The following is a 16534-nucleotide window of genomic DNA, read 5'->3' as shown; positions in this document are numbered from 1 at the left end:
TATTAAGAAAAGCACAGAACCAAAAGAACTTGGCTGGGCTGTAGTATAAGTAATAGTACAATGACACCTATCATGACCTATTTGAGTCAAAATTGCCTTTGATTACAAAACAGGTTAAGGAACAGTTTATAGTACTAGGATATTTTCTAATAGCAATTCGTGTCTCCTTATTTTCCCATACGAAACTAATTTTCAAACTATCTGGAGCTTTAGAATACTCATTAGCTTTAGGGAGCATGCAAAGACCACAAAAACAAAACAATATAAAAACCACATCTGAACACCATGTGCACAGAAGATAATAAAATCGAGACTATTCTCAATTATCTATACCAGCTAATCATCATTTCTCTTCCTGTGGAACACAACCTACATTTCACACACTCTTCAGTTCCACAAACATTTCAGTTCCTACTTCTTACGGGGCCAGAGTTCATTTCCATCAGGAATTTCCGGTTTCAAGATTGAAACTGAAGGATATTATATTATTAAACCAGTTTTGATTCACTTGTTATACAAAATAAAATGCTTATTTTCAACATACATGCATGGAAGGAAATGCTCGTTAAATATTACCAACATTAGTATTTAATACTCCATTTCACATATAAAAGTATGCTTATAAAACCAAGGAAAAAGAAAATCCACACCTAGTTTCTAATAAAAGAACAAATCACTGAGATAACTGTAAAATTTAATGGTTTTTCTCATTAATTACATATAGTACAATTGAGAAAACCTTGGTTGTATACAAACAATTTATTGAATTCCTTCACTATTTTCAGATAATTCCAAGATATATCTTCTCTATCTGGAAGTAAACTTTTGCTCTTCTGGTCAAGGATTTATTGGAGAATAATAAACAGAAAATATGCTATGTGCATATTAAAATAAACAAGATTGGTATGGTTGTTACACCTATAATCCTAGAGCCTGGAAAGGCTGAGGCAGGAGGATCCCAAATCCAAGGCCAGCCTCTGAAATTTAGCAAGACCATGTCTCAAAATAAAAAATACAAAGGACTGCTGTGATGTCACTCATTGGTAGAGTGCCCAAGGTTAAAACCCCATTACTAGTCCCACCCAGAAAAAAAAGATAAATAAGCGAAAGTTTTTAATATCTTCTCAAATCTTAGCTGTACAATATGGTAATACTCACCTTATCCATGAGGAATAGGTGCCAAGATTACCAATGTATGCCCCACACTACAGACAGTATTAAACCCTATATATGCTGGGTTTTATTCCTATACATACATACTTATGATAAAGCTTAATTTACTTAAGAATAGCTAAAGAAAACCAATTTATTATAATAAACAATTTAAAACTGAGGAAATATTTATTTCTGAAATTTTCCATTTAATGTTTTCAGATCCTGATTGACCATGAATAACTGAAAAAAAGGAAAACTGCAGATCAAGAGGGAAGATCCTATCTCAAAGTGCTAAAACAGAGCCAGAACTATGCAATTACTTTGGAGTTAGTACAGACCCTAAAGAAACACCTTTATTGAGACATAATTGACCCACCTAAAGTGCACAATTTCACTAAGCCAGGGGTATAGCTCAATGGTAGAGCACTGGTCTAGTATTTACGAGGCCCTGAGACCAATCACCAAGGGGGGAGGGGAGGGGAGGAAGGAAGAAAAGAAAGAAAAGTACAAAATGTCATAATTCTTAGTATATTCCAAGTTGTCTAGCCATCAATAAGAGTCTAATTTTTGAAAATTTTATCACCTCAAAAAGAAATCCTAGCCGGCACAGTGGTGCATGTCTGGCAGAGTATCTGGAGGCGGAGGCAGAGGCAGGAGGATCACGAGCTCAAAGACAGCCTCAGCAATGGAGAAGCCCTTAGCAACTTAGTTAGACCCTGTCTCTAAAATATGGCATATTCATGCCATGTCTCTAATAAAATAAAAAAGGGCTGGGGATGTGGCTCAGTGGTTAAGTGCCCCTGAGTTCAATCTCTGGTACCAAGAAAAAAAAAAAGAAAAAGAAATCCTGTAACTATCAGCCTACACTATTCATTACTCTCTAACCCACCCCATTTCTAAAAACTACCAATCTACTTTTTGTCCATAATGATTTGCCTTTTCTGATATTTCATTAAATGATATCATAATGTAGAGAATCTGGTGTCTGTTTCTTTCATTTAGCAGGTTTTCAAGGTTCATCCATGCTGGAGCATTTATCAACCCTTCATTCTTTATGTTTGGTTTTTTGTTTATTTGATTTTTTTTTTTTTTCGGTATTAGGGATTGAACCCAGAAGTGCTCAACCACTGAGACTTTTTTATTTAATTATTTTTTTATTTAATTATTTTATTTTGAGACAGGGTCTTGCTAAGTTGGTTAAGTCCTCATTAAGTTGCTAAGGCTGGCTTTGAACTTGTGATCATCCTGCCTCAGCCTCCTGAGCTGTTGGGATTACAGGCATGTGCCACTGCACCAAGCCATTCTTTATTATATGAACAGTTATGAGGCTAGGGATGCAGCTCAGTGGTACAGCACTTCCCTCACATGTGCAAGACCCTACATTCAATCCCCAGCAAAGCAATAAAGAAATAATAACTAGTTGTGACTTACTGGCTAATTCTGGCTAATATTTACCAAGTATTTGCTCTGCGAAATGCACTTTTCTAAGTATTCTATTTTACTAAATCTCAGGCAACATCAATTATTCAAGAAAACATTACTTTAAGTGCCTTCACGGAAGACAAAAATTTCTTCCAATTAAATGATGATATGCTAATCCACTGAAATATGGATTCTCATTTGAAAGATACTAAGATGGGAAAACATGTTTTATAGAATTACTGAAAAGTACTTTACATGTGTTAACTCCTTTCATTTTTATAATCCCAGGAGAGGATTTTAAAACAAATGAGAAACTGAAGTACATAGAAATTAGATAACTTGCCTAAAATCATAAAGCCAGTGAAATCAAGGTAAGATTGAACCCTTACTGTTCAACTGTTGACTGACTGTTTTGGAAGAACCACATTCATACTTTCAGAGATTGTGTCCTTACTCATTCTTCCCAGGATCATGGAAGGAGAGTCCAGTGATTTTTTTAAACAATTTAACCTTTATTTATTTATTTTTGTACTTGTAGGTGGACAGAATGCCTTTATTTATTTTTATGTGGTGCTGAGAATCAAATCCAGGGCCTCACTCATGATAGGCTAGCACTTTATCACTGACCCAGACCATAAGTGACAGTTTTACCTGTCATTTTAAGTATAATGGTTGAGAGCAGTCCATCTACAGCACTTTTCTTTCTTCCATCTTATTTCTGTTTTTTAAAACGAATGAATTAAAATCCAGGAATGGGTAGCACACACCTGTAGCCTATATCTGAATTTCTCAAGAGGCTACCTATAATCCCAGATACTGGGCGGCTGAGGCAGGAGGACCACAAGTTCAAGGACAGACTGGGCAACTTAGTGAAACTCTGTCTCAAAGCATAAATTTGAAAACAGCTAGGAATGTAGTTCAGTGGTAGAGCATTTACCCAGCATGTTCAAGGCTATAGGTTCAATCCTCAGTACTACAAAAACACAAAAAAGTTCTGGAAATGAATGGTGATGACAACTGCACAAAAATATATTTAATGCTGCTGAGCAATACATCTAAAAGTTAGCTGCAGTGAGGCACACCTATAATCCTCGTATCCCGGTGACTAAGGAGACTGAGACAGGAGGATACTAAATTTACCTCAGCAACTTAACAAGACCTTCAGTAACTTTTTCATTTTGTCCCCATGTCCAAAAAAAAGAACGGGCGGGGGTTGGTGGGGTGGTGGTAGCTGGGTTGTGGTTCAGGGACAGAGTGCTCACCTAACACGTGAGATGCCCCGGGTTCAAGCCTCAACATCACATAAAAATAAGTGAATAAAATAAAGGTATGTGTCCAACTACAACTAAAAAAATAAAATAAAATCTTAAAAAAAAAAAGAACCAGGGTCTGGGATTGTGGCTCAGCGGTAGAGCACTCGCCTAGCACTCACCGGCAAGACCTGGGTTCGAGCCTCAGCACCACATAAAAATAAAGGCATTGTTTTGTGTCCATCTACACCTAAAAAATAAATATTAAAAAAAAAAAATCCTTGGAGGTATAGCTCAGTGGTAAAGGGTAACATGCCCCTGGACTCAATCCCAAGTACCAATACAATACAAAACAAAAAAACCAACACACCTAAAAATAGTTAAAATGGCAAATTTTATGCCATGAACATTTTGCCACAATTAAAAAAAAAGGGGAGGCAGCATGTCAAAAAATAAATGTACATCAAGCAACAGAGATATCCCATTCTGGTAGCTGTTCTAAATTCACCCTTCCCATTACCATGTTTATTCTTTTTTTTTTTTTTTAAGTTGTAGATGGATCTTTGTTTTATTTATTCATATGGGTGCTAAGAATCAAACCTAGTGCCTCAAATATGCTAGGCAAGCACTCTGCCACTGAGCCACAACCCCAGCCCCACCATGTTTATTCTTAAGTTGGAACAACTAATAGTTTGAGAGTATGAATTCCACAAAGTTCTGAGAACTGCTATAATATATTAAAGGGCACTATATTATGAGGAGCCAAAGATAATATGTAGGTGTAAAACTCAGTCCTTGACTCAAGAGCAAATAAAAATAAGTCAAAGATACATGTCCAAAATAATACAAAAATTTATGCAAGTACTATATAAATCCTATAAAATGCTAATGGGAAATATCTGACAGGCTTAATGGAGAAAAGTGGCACTTCACCCTCATCTTTTAAAAAAGCCAGAATTTCAAATAAGGACAAAAGATTCAAGCAAAAATTAGAGAAAAAACATGAAAGAATAAATATCATCCACAAAGAGCCAATAATCTAGGTTGGAAAACAAGACCATGTTGTGGGTGGAGATGTAGAAGATAAGGGTAGAAAAGAAAACTGGGGTCAGGCTGTAGGAGACTTTAAATGCCAAGATAAGGAGTTTAGACTTTTATTAACAGAGAACGAAAAGAAGGATAACCTAAACTATATTTAGGAAGATTAGAAATAGCAAAGATGGAAGGGATTAATAACAGGCAAAATAGGGAAGTAAGTACCTAAGTTGAATGGCTAAATTAAAAGTTGTGATAGTGGCAAAGGTAAAAACATGAAGGAAGAGGTTCAGTTTAAAAAAAAAACACCAGCTCAGGCTACCTCTTGTTATACATGACCATAGGGTAAGGTAAGATCATTTCCACTTCACAGTCAAAATGGTTTTGCAATTATTTGCTGATTACTTCTCATAGAATGTGAGCTCCATGAAAGCAGAAGTGCAAGCCTTATTGCTATATTCCTTGGTACATAATATTCAAATAATTACTGAAAGAATGAAGAATACATTATTCCCTAAAACACTTTCTTCTTTGAGCAAAGTAAGAACCTCTCTCTAAATCTGGGAACACTGCAAGTTTTTGCAGACCCAGCATCTGAGTCATTATCAGATGCACACTCTATTCCAATGTAAAGCCACTACTGGCTGCTTTTGATTAAGCCTGCTTTTTATTCTAATTTCAAAAGCAAGCCACTTGCCATGGCCTGAAATCTTAAACACAGCAAACAACTCATAAAGTGGTAACTTTAATAAGCACTAAAACATACATTAGTAGAGCCAAGTATAAAAAAATTTCAAAAGTTCATGCATAAAAATAGGTTTACTATACCTTAGGGGGATTGAATGGATATGTTTCTGGTATTTTTATCTCTAGTTGATATCTTCCTCCTAAAAAATTGGGAAAACAATGCTGTTCAACTCAAATATGTAAACCAAGTATACTAACAAAACTTTTAAAAACATTCATTATTTTATATTCAACTGCAAATTAATTTTAAAGTGGAAACCCAAAAAGGAAATCATCAAAAGCACCAGTTTTTTATTTAATACTTATTTTAAAGCATCCATAAGACCCATTTTCATATCAGCAATTCGTTTATCAGTGAGGAATAGGACTAGACATACATGAATAAATTAAATCCAGACAACCCAATACCAAATATTTCATGAAAACAATTAACTTCCATTTCATTTTGTTGCCTCTAGTCAACAAAAGAGTCACTAATAACACTGGGGGTGGGGTGGGTGGGGGTTGTGGAAGGAAAAAAATAAAAAGAATGAAGGCAAGGAGATACAAAAGAATAGATGTACAGAGACAAAGAATATAGATTAGGCCATAAACTCAAAAATCTATTTCTAATTGGTTCTCTTGAATTAAAAAAAAATTCCCAATCTTTTATCTTGTGACCTAAATTAAATGCTAACATTTTTGTTAATTTTTAAAAATTAATATAAAATATTTTAAATAAATAAATAAAATAAAAAAAGACATCCAAGAAGACAAGATACTATTCTCTTTCTTTAAATGGATATATAAAATGCAAACTTATAAAGAAGCTGTTCTAACCAGTAATGCTGTATACAAACAGAAGACAACATTTTTTCTTTTGGAGTTGTCTTAAGAAACCAGTCACTAAACAGATATTTTAAAAAGTATTTCTAATTTCTCATAATTAGGGCATTCAAAGAAATGATAACTTTCTCTCAGGAAATTCTCATGGAATAAGTCTTGAATCCTATGTCTAACTTTCCGATTCTAAGAGTTTACGACTTATTGACACAGAATATTATTAGAAAACAGCAAATAAAACTGTGCTACTGAAACACATATAAAACTATGGTATTTTGCTTCATAATTATCAAGGGATGGAGTAGATAAAGACTAGTCACTAGGTGATTAAACCAATGGGGGCAGGCATTATTAACATCAAAATTCTATATGCTCAGCTCTTAAAAAAAAGTCAAGAGGCTGGGGTTGTGGCTCAGCAGTAGAGCGCTTTGCCTAGCACGGTGACGCCTTAGGTTGGATTCTTAGCACCACATACAAATAAGTTAAAAAAAAAAAATTCAACAATAAAAATACTAAAAAAAAAAAAAAGTCAAGCAGGAAACTTTCCCCAGTTATTTCCTACATTCTCTCACATTCACACCTCCTCCATTGTTATAAATGGATGATTTTGGATCTGGGGAAAAGGGCATTTCACTCGGTACCCTTTTCCTTAAGCACTTTTGAGTTCCAACTCTTCTCTTAGAATTCTTTTCAATAGAGTCCCATCTATTAAATACATGAATAGAACCAGATGCCTGAATCACAAAACATATGATAGCAGTAAAGAATAAAGAAATGAAAAGAAAAAAAGAGGGGGGGGGGGGACAGGTAACAGAAGTGTAAGAGAAAATTTTGTGAATACTGAAATAACTTTCAGAATTATAAATACTAGCTTCAAATCAAATATACATGATTAAATTTGACTTGAACATTACAATAGGCTCTTTTTTCTTCCTACAAATTTATTTATTTTTCCTGATTAAATTTCAGATTACCATCCTTTATACAAAGTTATTATTTCTTGAATGTCCAAAACAATCTCTTATGAACAGTATGCAAGCCCAGAGATATTTTTATTTCTACTCCATGTTACATGTTGTCTTATATGTTTCTCGGCCTTCTGCCTAAAAGATTAAGAGTATGTTCTGTCTTGCATTATTACCTGAAAAATTATAATATATAATCACTACAGCATTAACCATAATACCATTCATGTGGCGTTAAACGACAGGATGTGTTCTGAGAAGCATCATTAGGTGATCTCATCACTGTGCAAAAAGAATATACCAGGACAGTTACAATGTCACTAGGCAATGTAATTTTAACAGACAACTGTTCAAATCCATAGTCCATCATTGACCAAAAATGTCACAGATTATATTTAATCAGGTTGATACATATAAGGGAATTTTTTACAAAACACACTGTATATACCAGATGTAATCCCAGCTAGTTGGGAGAGTGAGATAGGAGGACAACAAATTTAAGGCCAGCCTGGGCCAACATACTGAAACCCATTCTCAGAAGAAAAAAAAGGAAAAGGCAGGGGGAGGGGTTGGAAGGGAGATCATGGATGCAGAACACTTGCCTAGCATGCATAAAACCCTGGGTGTTTAATCCTCAGTGCAGGAAAACACATAGGCATAAAAACAAAAACAGCATTCATTTTAAATAGTTACCTCCTGAAGAATAGCCCCCCGCCTCCACAATACAGGATCTCTTTTAATTGCCCAGACTAGCCTTGAACCCCTGGGCCTCAAGCAATCCTCCTGCCTCAGCTTCCCAAGTAGCTGGGCCTACAGAAGATATAAGCTACTACTCCCTGCTTTAAGAAGAGCTTTTAACATTAAAAATTCATAAATTAAATTTTAAATTAATTTTTAAAAAATGGTTGTGGTTGAAAAGGGATGAGAATTTTTGGCCAATCAACAATAATCTAGAAACTAAAAAGAACTTTTAGGAAGAAAGTAAATTGTTCTTTTACCACTGAGCTATTTTATTAGTCAAAAGAAGAAAACTGAGTTTAATAAACACACATCACAGCAATTTTTCAATGGGTATTCTACTTCTCAATCTGATTATTTTAAAATACTATATAAAATGACTTCCTCATTACCTAATAGATTAAAAACATGTCTAACATTCTACATGTAAACTTCTGCTTTTGCTTTTTAATTTAAACCAAAATTAAAAAACACAAAGAGGCTGGGGGTGTAGCTCAGTGACAGAGCACTTGCCTGGCATGTGAGAGGCCCTGGGTTCAATGCCCATCATCAAATAAAAACCAAACAACTAGCCGGGCACAGTGGGGCACACCTATAATCCTGCCAACTCGGAAGGCTGAGACAGGAGGATTGCATGTTCGAGGTCAGCCTCTAACTCTTAGTGAGACTGTATCTCAAAATAAAAAATAAAAGGGGCTGGGGTTTTAGCACAGTAGTAAAGCATCAATAGGTGGGATTCCCCAGTAACACCAAAAGAAGAAAAAAGAAAAATAAAAAGCCCCCCCAAAAAAAGTAAGAACCCTGCAAGAAACATTATTTAAACATTTTTCTTACATTTCAAAGAAAGTTTCTAATTTATGTCCTTGTATGGTACTTTTACTAAATAAAATGATCATCTCAATACTCTCAATACTTATGACAAAAAGAACAGAATGAGATAGTATAACTCAAATATCCAAAAAACATATTAATCTTAATCTTATCAAAAGACTGTTTTATTTAAAAGCAGAAGCAGGATTAAATACTTAGTTACCAAACATTTCTAACTAAAAAGAAATACAAAAAAATGTGCTTTATCCAATTAAAAAAAAAAAAAAAATCACTGGGACTGCGATTGTGGCTCCATGGTAGAGCACTCGCCTAACATGCATGAGGCACTGGGTTCGATCCTCATCACCACATAAATGTAAAATAAAGATATTGTGTCCACCTAAAACTAAAAAATATTATATATATATTTTTTTTTAAAATCACTTACCTATTAAGAGTTGCTAAGAAGGTAAGAAATTTTTCTCATCTAACAACTAAGCTCAGGAAGTATCTTGTCTGTTACAAAAATTTGCTGGAAGAACTCTAGAATAATACTGTTGCCTTACTGCCTTCAAAAAACAAAACAAAACAAATCCCAAAAAGAACATTTAGTCAGGAGTGGTGGCACATGCCCATCATTCCAGCAACTCAGGAGGATGAGCAGGAGATTCCAAGTTTGAGGCTAGCCTCTACAACTTAGCAAGACCCTGTCTTCTCAAAATAAAAAATAAAAAGGAATAGAATACAGCTGTGATAAAGTGATTCTGGGTTAAATTCCCAGTATAAGTAAAAAAATAAAACATCTATACAATCTAAAAAAATAATTCAAGAACTATTATGCCTGCCTTCAAGAAGCAGCAGGAATAACCGAGCATTTGCAATTAAGACAAGCACTTAATTTTTTGTAAGATATAACTAAAGGTCTCTTCTATGTTTACTATCAAAAGGACTAAATAAGCAGTGTTCAGTGACACATGCCTGTAATCACAGCAACTCAGGAGGCTGAGGCAGGAGGATTCCAAATCAGAGACCAGCCTTGGCAACTTAGCAAAAACCTAACCCCCAAATTGATCAATCAATCAATCTCAGGATATAGCTCACTGGTAAAGCACTCCAGAGTTCAATCACCAGTATCACACCCACCCCTCAAAAAGATAGTATGCTAATTACATACTAGAGTCTTTAAATTTTTGAATAAGGACAAAAATATTCAAGAATATTAGACTTTTCTCAATTTGGGGGGTTACTATTCAATACCGAATTATAGAACCACCATATTCAGAATAATCATAATTACCCCTTCCAATATCAATCCTGATTCACTCCAAAGTAGCAAGTTATTAAAAGTATAACTTTGACGTAAAAGGCTATTAAGCCTCAAATCCCAGCTGTGCCTCTTCTTCATATCAAATCTTAGATAAGTTAATTAACTTCTCTGAGCTTAAGTTTCTTTATCTATGAAAAAGTGATAACTCTACTTACCTCATAAGATTTGTTAAGAACCAAACATATGAGTATGCATACATGTAATGCTTCTAAAGAGCTACCACATATTGTTACATGCTTTCTACTAAACAAATATCTGAATACCTAGATTCCAAGAACCATGGTTACGCTGCTTAATCCAAATTTATAATATTCATTCATGAAGATTTGCCTAATGAGAAATTAAAATGCTAAAGCTTCTCTCTATATATCTTACCCTCAAATTCTGTGGTCTACAGTAAAGGAGCTACAGACTTAATTTGTGAACATAAAACTAAGTAAAGCTATCTACTTTCTTTTCTATAAATCTAAAAATGATCACTCAAAACTTTCCTAAATAAGAAAATTAAATACATGAACTACAACCAGTATGAAGATATATGAGTGAATGAAATGCCATATGACAAATGGGAGAGGAGCTTTAAAAAGCAAAAACAAAGTTAGTCAGAAATTTAAGGCAAGGTTTGTTATAAATACCATATGAAGGGTAACTTGAGAGTCTACAGACTATATAAGAAAGAGGCTTAACATTCTATTACGTTTTAAAAATTCTAACCTGCACAACCTGTAACTTAGCTGTGCTAAATCTCTTTTGGGGAAAGAAAAAATTAACTAAAATTCAGTAAGAAAAGTCAGTCTGGAATAAGTGTCTAAATTTATCATTTTAAAAATTGCTGTATATACTAAGCCAAATGTAGTTACCTTCTATGTAGTTTATAGATGCTCAAAATTAATTCTGATTTAATGTTTCAGACAAGTTCTAATACGCACGATATTTTGATACAGAAAAAAGTACTTGCCTTCATATGGTGTGTCTGGAGGTCCTGCTATTTCTCCTCTTAATTCTGTAAAATTCTCATCTACAAGATCTACTTTAATTTGATTTTTGCTCGTCTTAAAAATAAACAGAAAATAAATGTTAGTTATGTCAACAAGGAAAAGGCCTATTTTAAAATATTACCTATAAAAAACTTAAAGCCCCTCTTTCATAGATTTATCTACTCTAGAAAAATAAACTGTCCTTTTCTAGGACTTAATTAGCCAGTTTAAGAGTATTTAAAACAAAGAAAGTAAGAAATATTAACTTCAATATTCTTAATGAAATAACACCACTTTGAACAATAGAACAAATGGCTTGTTGACTTTATGGGAAAGTTATTAGAGAAAAATAGCAGACAACTTATTTATATTTGCTAACTCCACATATGTCAAGTCCAAAGTGATAAACCTATTCATCTGTAGTTAAATGTAGTTAAGACTTTGAACCTTCAGGGAACTTCGGTTCTATTCAATGGAATTCACATTAATATTCCCAAGTACCTACCTGCCTATAAATGGTACCTCCACTTATGCTTTTATCCTAATATCTTACTGGTTTTATTCCACATTCCTAATATATAAAGTCCTTCCCTTCTCTCAATTTAAACCTAAAATACAAATTTAACAAAACAAAATACATATACAAAATATGTATTTTGTTTTGTTAAATTCCTTATTTTTACTTAACAGACATAATACATCTACTTTTATAACAAAGTCTTGCCTAAGATTTCAAGAGTAAATTTTTCTGTTTTGGAACCATCTTTTTAAAACTTGCTTACTGGATGGAACAGTGTTAAGAATATCTGCTTTAAGGTCCTCAGCTTCTTTCACCACACACACACACACACACACACACACACACACACCCCAGTTTCACTTTTTCTATACTAAATATTTTTAGTACAGAAACAATGTATAACTTAAAATCCAAATTTCTAAAATTTCATGACTTCTTGAAAATATATATACGAGGAGGGTGCTAGGAATTTAATCCAGGGATACTTTCCCACTGAGATAAATCCCCCTTCTCTTTTTAATTTTGAGACAGGGTCTTGCCAAGTTGCTGAGGCTGGCCTCAAACTTGCAATTCTCCTGTCTTAGCCTCCCAAATGGCTGGGATTACAGGCGTGCACCACTGCGCCCGGCTTCATGACTCTCTTCTAATAACACAGAATTACCAGAATTACTTTAATGTATTTTTAAAATGTTCTAATTAGTATTGGTTTATTTCATAACCTTTGTTATGTTTCAAAGTATTTCATATTTTTCTGAAAATGTTTTTACCCAAAAAGTGAAATTGAATTATAAATATGCACAAAAGAGAAATTTCTTCCTGTGCCCCAGAAAATCATTACCATTCATGGTGTTGTGGCAGAGAAAGAAATGTACATTTTAGCAAAAGTAAAAATACTTTGTCTGGTATGTACAAGAATAAACAATGTGATGAAAACTGAAGGCATCCAACTTTACTGACCAATTTAAGAAGCCACAAGTATTAACTATAGATTTTCATTTTTACCCCTAAAACTTTTAAGGAAAATCAGAGCAATCAGATCTTTTACTTTACTTTAAAAGACCTCTATAGCTTCCTCTAATCTCCTCTAAAAAGAAATACCCTAAAATGTTAGTATACTAACGAATGTAATTAGACTAAAGTTTTGGGGACAAATAAAGGAGGTAAACAAAGATTAGAAAATCTGCTTTCTAGAACTATCCCAATTCTGTTTAGTAAAATATTGAATAATTATTAATTTTTATACCTCTATCATTTTATGTATCCACAGCACCCAAACAATAATTTAGAGGGGAAAAAAATAGATCTTTTTTTCACCTTAGAAAAAAAACACCATTAGTTTATGAAAATTTTACTAAATAAGTTCAAAATACCATCACCATGATATATTCCCATTACAAAAAAGCATACTACATGATCTAGGATCAAGCTTTCCCTGCAGATAAATAAGATAAAAAGAAAATGGACATTAAAAAACAAGGATTTTTCAGTTTAATTTTTCCATCAAAAACAATGATCCTTTATACCTCCACAGTGTAATTTAAGCATCCAATTATTTTATAATCATACAAAATTTGAATCCCAGTGCTCCCATAAACCAATTTAAAATCCCAGCTAAAGACTCAGAAACATAAGGAAGACATGAAAAATGGCAAAAGATGACATTATTAGAAAAGTCATGGTTTTTGGAGAGTATAGATGTGTGCTAAATCCTACTTCTGGCACTTGTGATATTAATATAAACGCGTCACTTATATCTAACTTAATTTTATTCCTGTAAAATGAGAATACGTAAACCAGAATTAAATGAGTCTCCTAGATAGACAAAGATCAAGTGTGCAAGTTCTAACAATATTAAGTACAAAACCTTTGATTTCAAAGCCCTATTTTGTGAAATTCATTTCATAATTCTGCTGCCAATCTAAGAACACAATATGATTTCAGAAAATAAATACGAAAACAATGTGTCATTCACTTTAATGACTGCAACAACTAAGGAGTCTTATGGATGAAACCCTGAAGAACTGTTATTTTTTGCACAATCTTCTTTTTTGGCAGTATGGATATTGAACCCAGGAATGCTCTACCACTATGCTACATCCCCACCCCATTTTATTTTTTATTTTGACACAGGATCTCACTAAATTGCTCCTGCTGGCCTCAAACTTGCAATCCTCCTGCCTTGGGCCCTCAAAGATGCTTAGATTATAGGCATGTGCCACCATGCCTGGGTTGGAACTACATCTTTTGTAAGGATAGCTGCAAAGCTACTTTACTACACTTTCTTCCAACTCTGCTAAACACAGGAGAACTTCTGGAAGTCGTGTTTTTTCCTAATGTTCACTTTGAAGAAGCTACAGCTAGCGAAATAATTTTTTAAAAAAACATTTATCTTTCAGTTGTAGGTGAACACAATACCTTTATTTTATTTTTATGTAGTGCTGAGGATCGAGCCCAGTGCCTCACACATGCTTGGCAAGTGCTCTACATCTGAGCCACAACCCCAGCCCTAGCTAAACAATTTTTACATAAACTATTTATTAAGATGTAAAAGCCAAAAGCTGTGGCACCTGCCTATAATTCCAGCAACCTGGAAGGGGAGACATGATTCCAAGTTCAAGATCAGGATGAGAAACTTAGGGAGACTCTGCCTCATTATAAAAATTTAAAAAGGCTGGAGATAGAATGCAATGGTAGAGCAACCTGGGTTCAATTCTAAGTACCAGAAGGGGGAAAAATAATTATGTTAGAAAAAGCAACAGTAAGAAGAAGGTATTTGATATGTATCCCATTGTTAAAAGGGAAGAAATACAGACATAATTTCTCTGTATATAACATAAAAGAAATTGGCCTATGAAGACAAAGATAAGGAGAATGTCACATGAAAACAAAAGATTACAACGATACACCTACAAGCCAAAAAAGAGTACATGAATGGCAAACCATGTGTCATTCATTTTAATGACTGCAAGAAGCTAAGAATTTCCCCTAGAGGTTTCAAAAGCATGACCCCACCAAAAACATTGATTTCAAACTTCTAGTCTCCAGAAGTATGAGACAACAGCACCCACCACAAAAGACTTAGACGTAAACTTAACAAAATGTATTTTTAAAATCTATATGCAGAGCTAGGTGCAGTGGTGCACTCCAGTAATCGCAGCAACTGGGAGGCTGAGGCCCTAAGCAACTTAGCAAGACCCTGTCTCTAAAAAAAATATATTTATTTTAAAGCAACACCCCCATGTGGCTCAATGGTTATGCATCCCTGGGTTCAATCCAGGGTACCAAACCAAAAGTGTATATGCAGAAAACTACAAGCCTCACTGGCTGAGGTGACCAAGGCACACACCTATAATTTCACAGACTCAGAAGGTTGAAACAGGAAGGTTGCAATTTCGAAACCAGCCTCAACAACTTAGCAAGACATTGTCTCAAACTAAATAAAAAATGTTGGGAATATGGCTAAATGATAAAGTGACTCTGGGTTCTGAAGGAAGGAGGGGGAGGAGGGAAAACTATAATAACCCTAACAAAACAAATATTTAAATAAATGCAGAGATATTCTATATTCTAAAACCAGAAGGGAGGTTCAACAATATAAAGGTGCAATTCCTCACAACATGATCTATAGATTCACAACACCAATAAAATTCCCCAGAGCAAGCTATTTCAATAGACATTAAAAACGGAATATAAAAAACTAGAAGAGCCAACACAATATTAAGGAAAAACAAAGCTGAATGACTCACAGTATCTGATGTCAAAACTCACTTTTAAAGCTATAATAATCAAGATAGCTGGAGGTGGGGACTGGGGTTGAGCACTTGCCTAGCATGTATGAGGCACTGGGTTCAATTCTCAGCACTGCATATAAATAAATAAATAAAATAAAGGTCCATCAACATCTAAAAAAAATTTTTTTAAAAAGCACAAAATTAGTAAAAGGATAGACACACACCAACAGAAAGCCAAGAAGTAGACACATACTCACATAATAAACTGATCTTTAATAAAGGACCAAACTAACAGAGAAAGGATTGTATTTTTAATAAATAGTGCTAGAAATGAACACCAATATGCAAAACAAAAATTAGATAAAAGTAATTTGCAGTTTATATTTTCTATACTGGCAAAATTCTTAATACCTCATCCATTACCCCATACCTGTACAAAGCTATACCCATAAGGTGATACCAATAAAAGATCACAATGGTAACATTGTGTTAAAGGTAATATTAAAAAGAAGGTATATGTGGCTTAAATGGTAGTGCTTGCCTAGCGTGCGTGACGCACTGGATTCGATTCTCGGCACCACATAAAAATAAAAATAAAGATATTGTGTCCACTTAAAACTGAAAAATAAATATTAAAAAAAGAGAGAAAGTATTAACACCATACAATTTATCATACCCTCTACCCTATCATTTCCACTCCTAGAAACTAAGGAAATGATTTCATTATAGGTAAAGGGAAAAGTACTAAAAATTATAATATAAATCACTGAATATTAAATATAATGAAAAACCAATAACTTGAAAACCCAACAATTGAGGGATCTACGAGAACTGTGGTACAATTTAACTGAATACTACAAATAAAAGTAAATAAGTGGACTTCTGGCTTCTGATCCAGCCTAAAAAAGCTTGACAGTTATCACTCCCATAGGAAGAAGTAAGCCTGTTTAAAAAAAAAAAAAAAAAACAAACTGAAAATGAAAACTCTTCTTAGCTCCATCAGAAAACTGAAGTCAACAGGGCAAAGAGCTATAT

General features: G+C 34.0%; 1 protein-coding gene across 3 annotated transcripts in view; it reads right to left on the bottom strand.

The window, feature by feature from the left end:
• Ube2k (ubiquitin conjugating enzyme E2 K) overlaps nucleotides 1-16534 on the bottom strand; it is a 67607-nt gene that overhangs the window by 27447 nt on the left and 23626 nt on the right. Inside the window, exons 2-3 of one of the 3 annotated variants that reach the window (XM_046451586.2) lie at nucleotides 11230-11323; nucleotides 5691-5749 (exon numbers count right to left, since the gene is read on the bottom strand). In XM_046451586.2, the coding sequence (XP_046307542.1) occupies nucleotides 5691-5749; nucleotides 11230-11323 (153 nt within the window). Of the gene's footprint in view, nucleotides 1-5690; nucleotides 5750-7572; nucleotides 7596-11229; nucleotides 11324-16534 lie in introns of those variants that run through there. The other 2 variants (XM_058581077.1, XM_046451679.2) reach the window with 2 other exon arrangements.

The sequence above is a fragment of the Marmota monax genome, unplaced genomic scaffold (genome assembly GCF_021218885.2).
Source record: "Marmota monax isolate L192 unplaced genomic scaffold, Marmota_monax_Labrador192_F-V1.1 WCK01_AAM20220418_F8-fsc00025, whole genome shotgun sequence".
Lineage (NCBI taxonomy): Eukaryota > Metazoa > Chordata > Mammalia > Rodentia > Sciuridae > Marmota > Marmota monax.
Note: the sequence above shows the minus strand (reverse complement) of the source record. Positions and strands in the feature narration are given on the sequence as shown.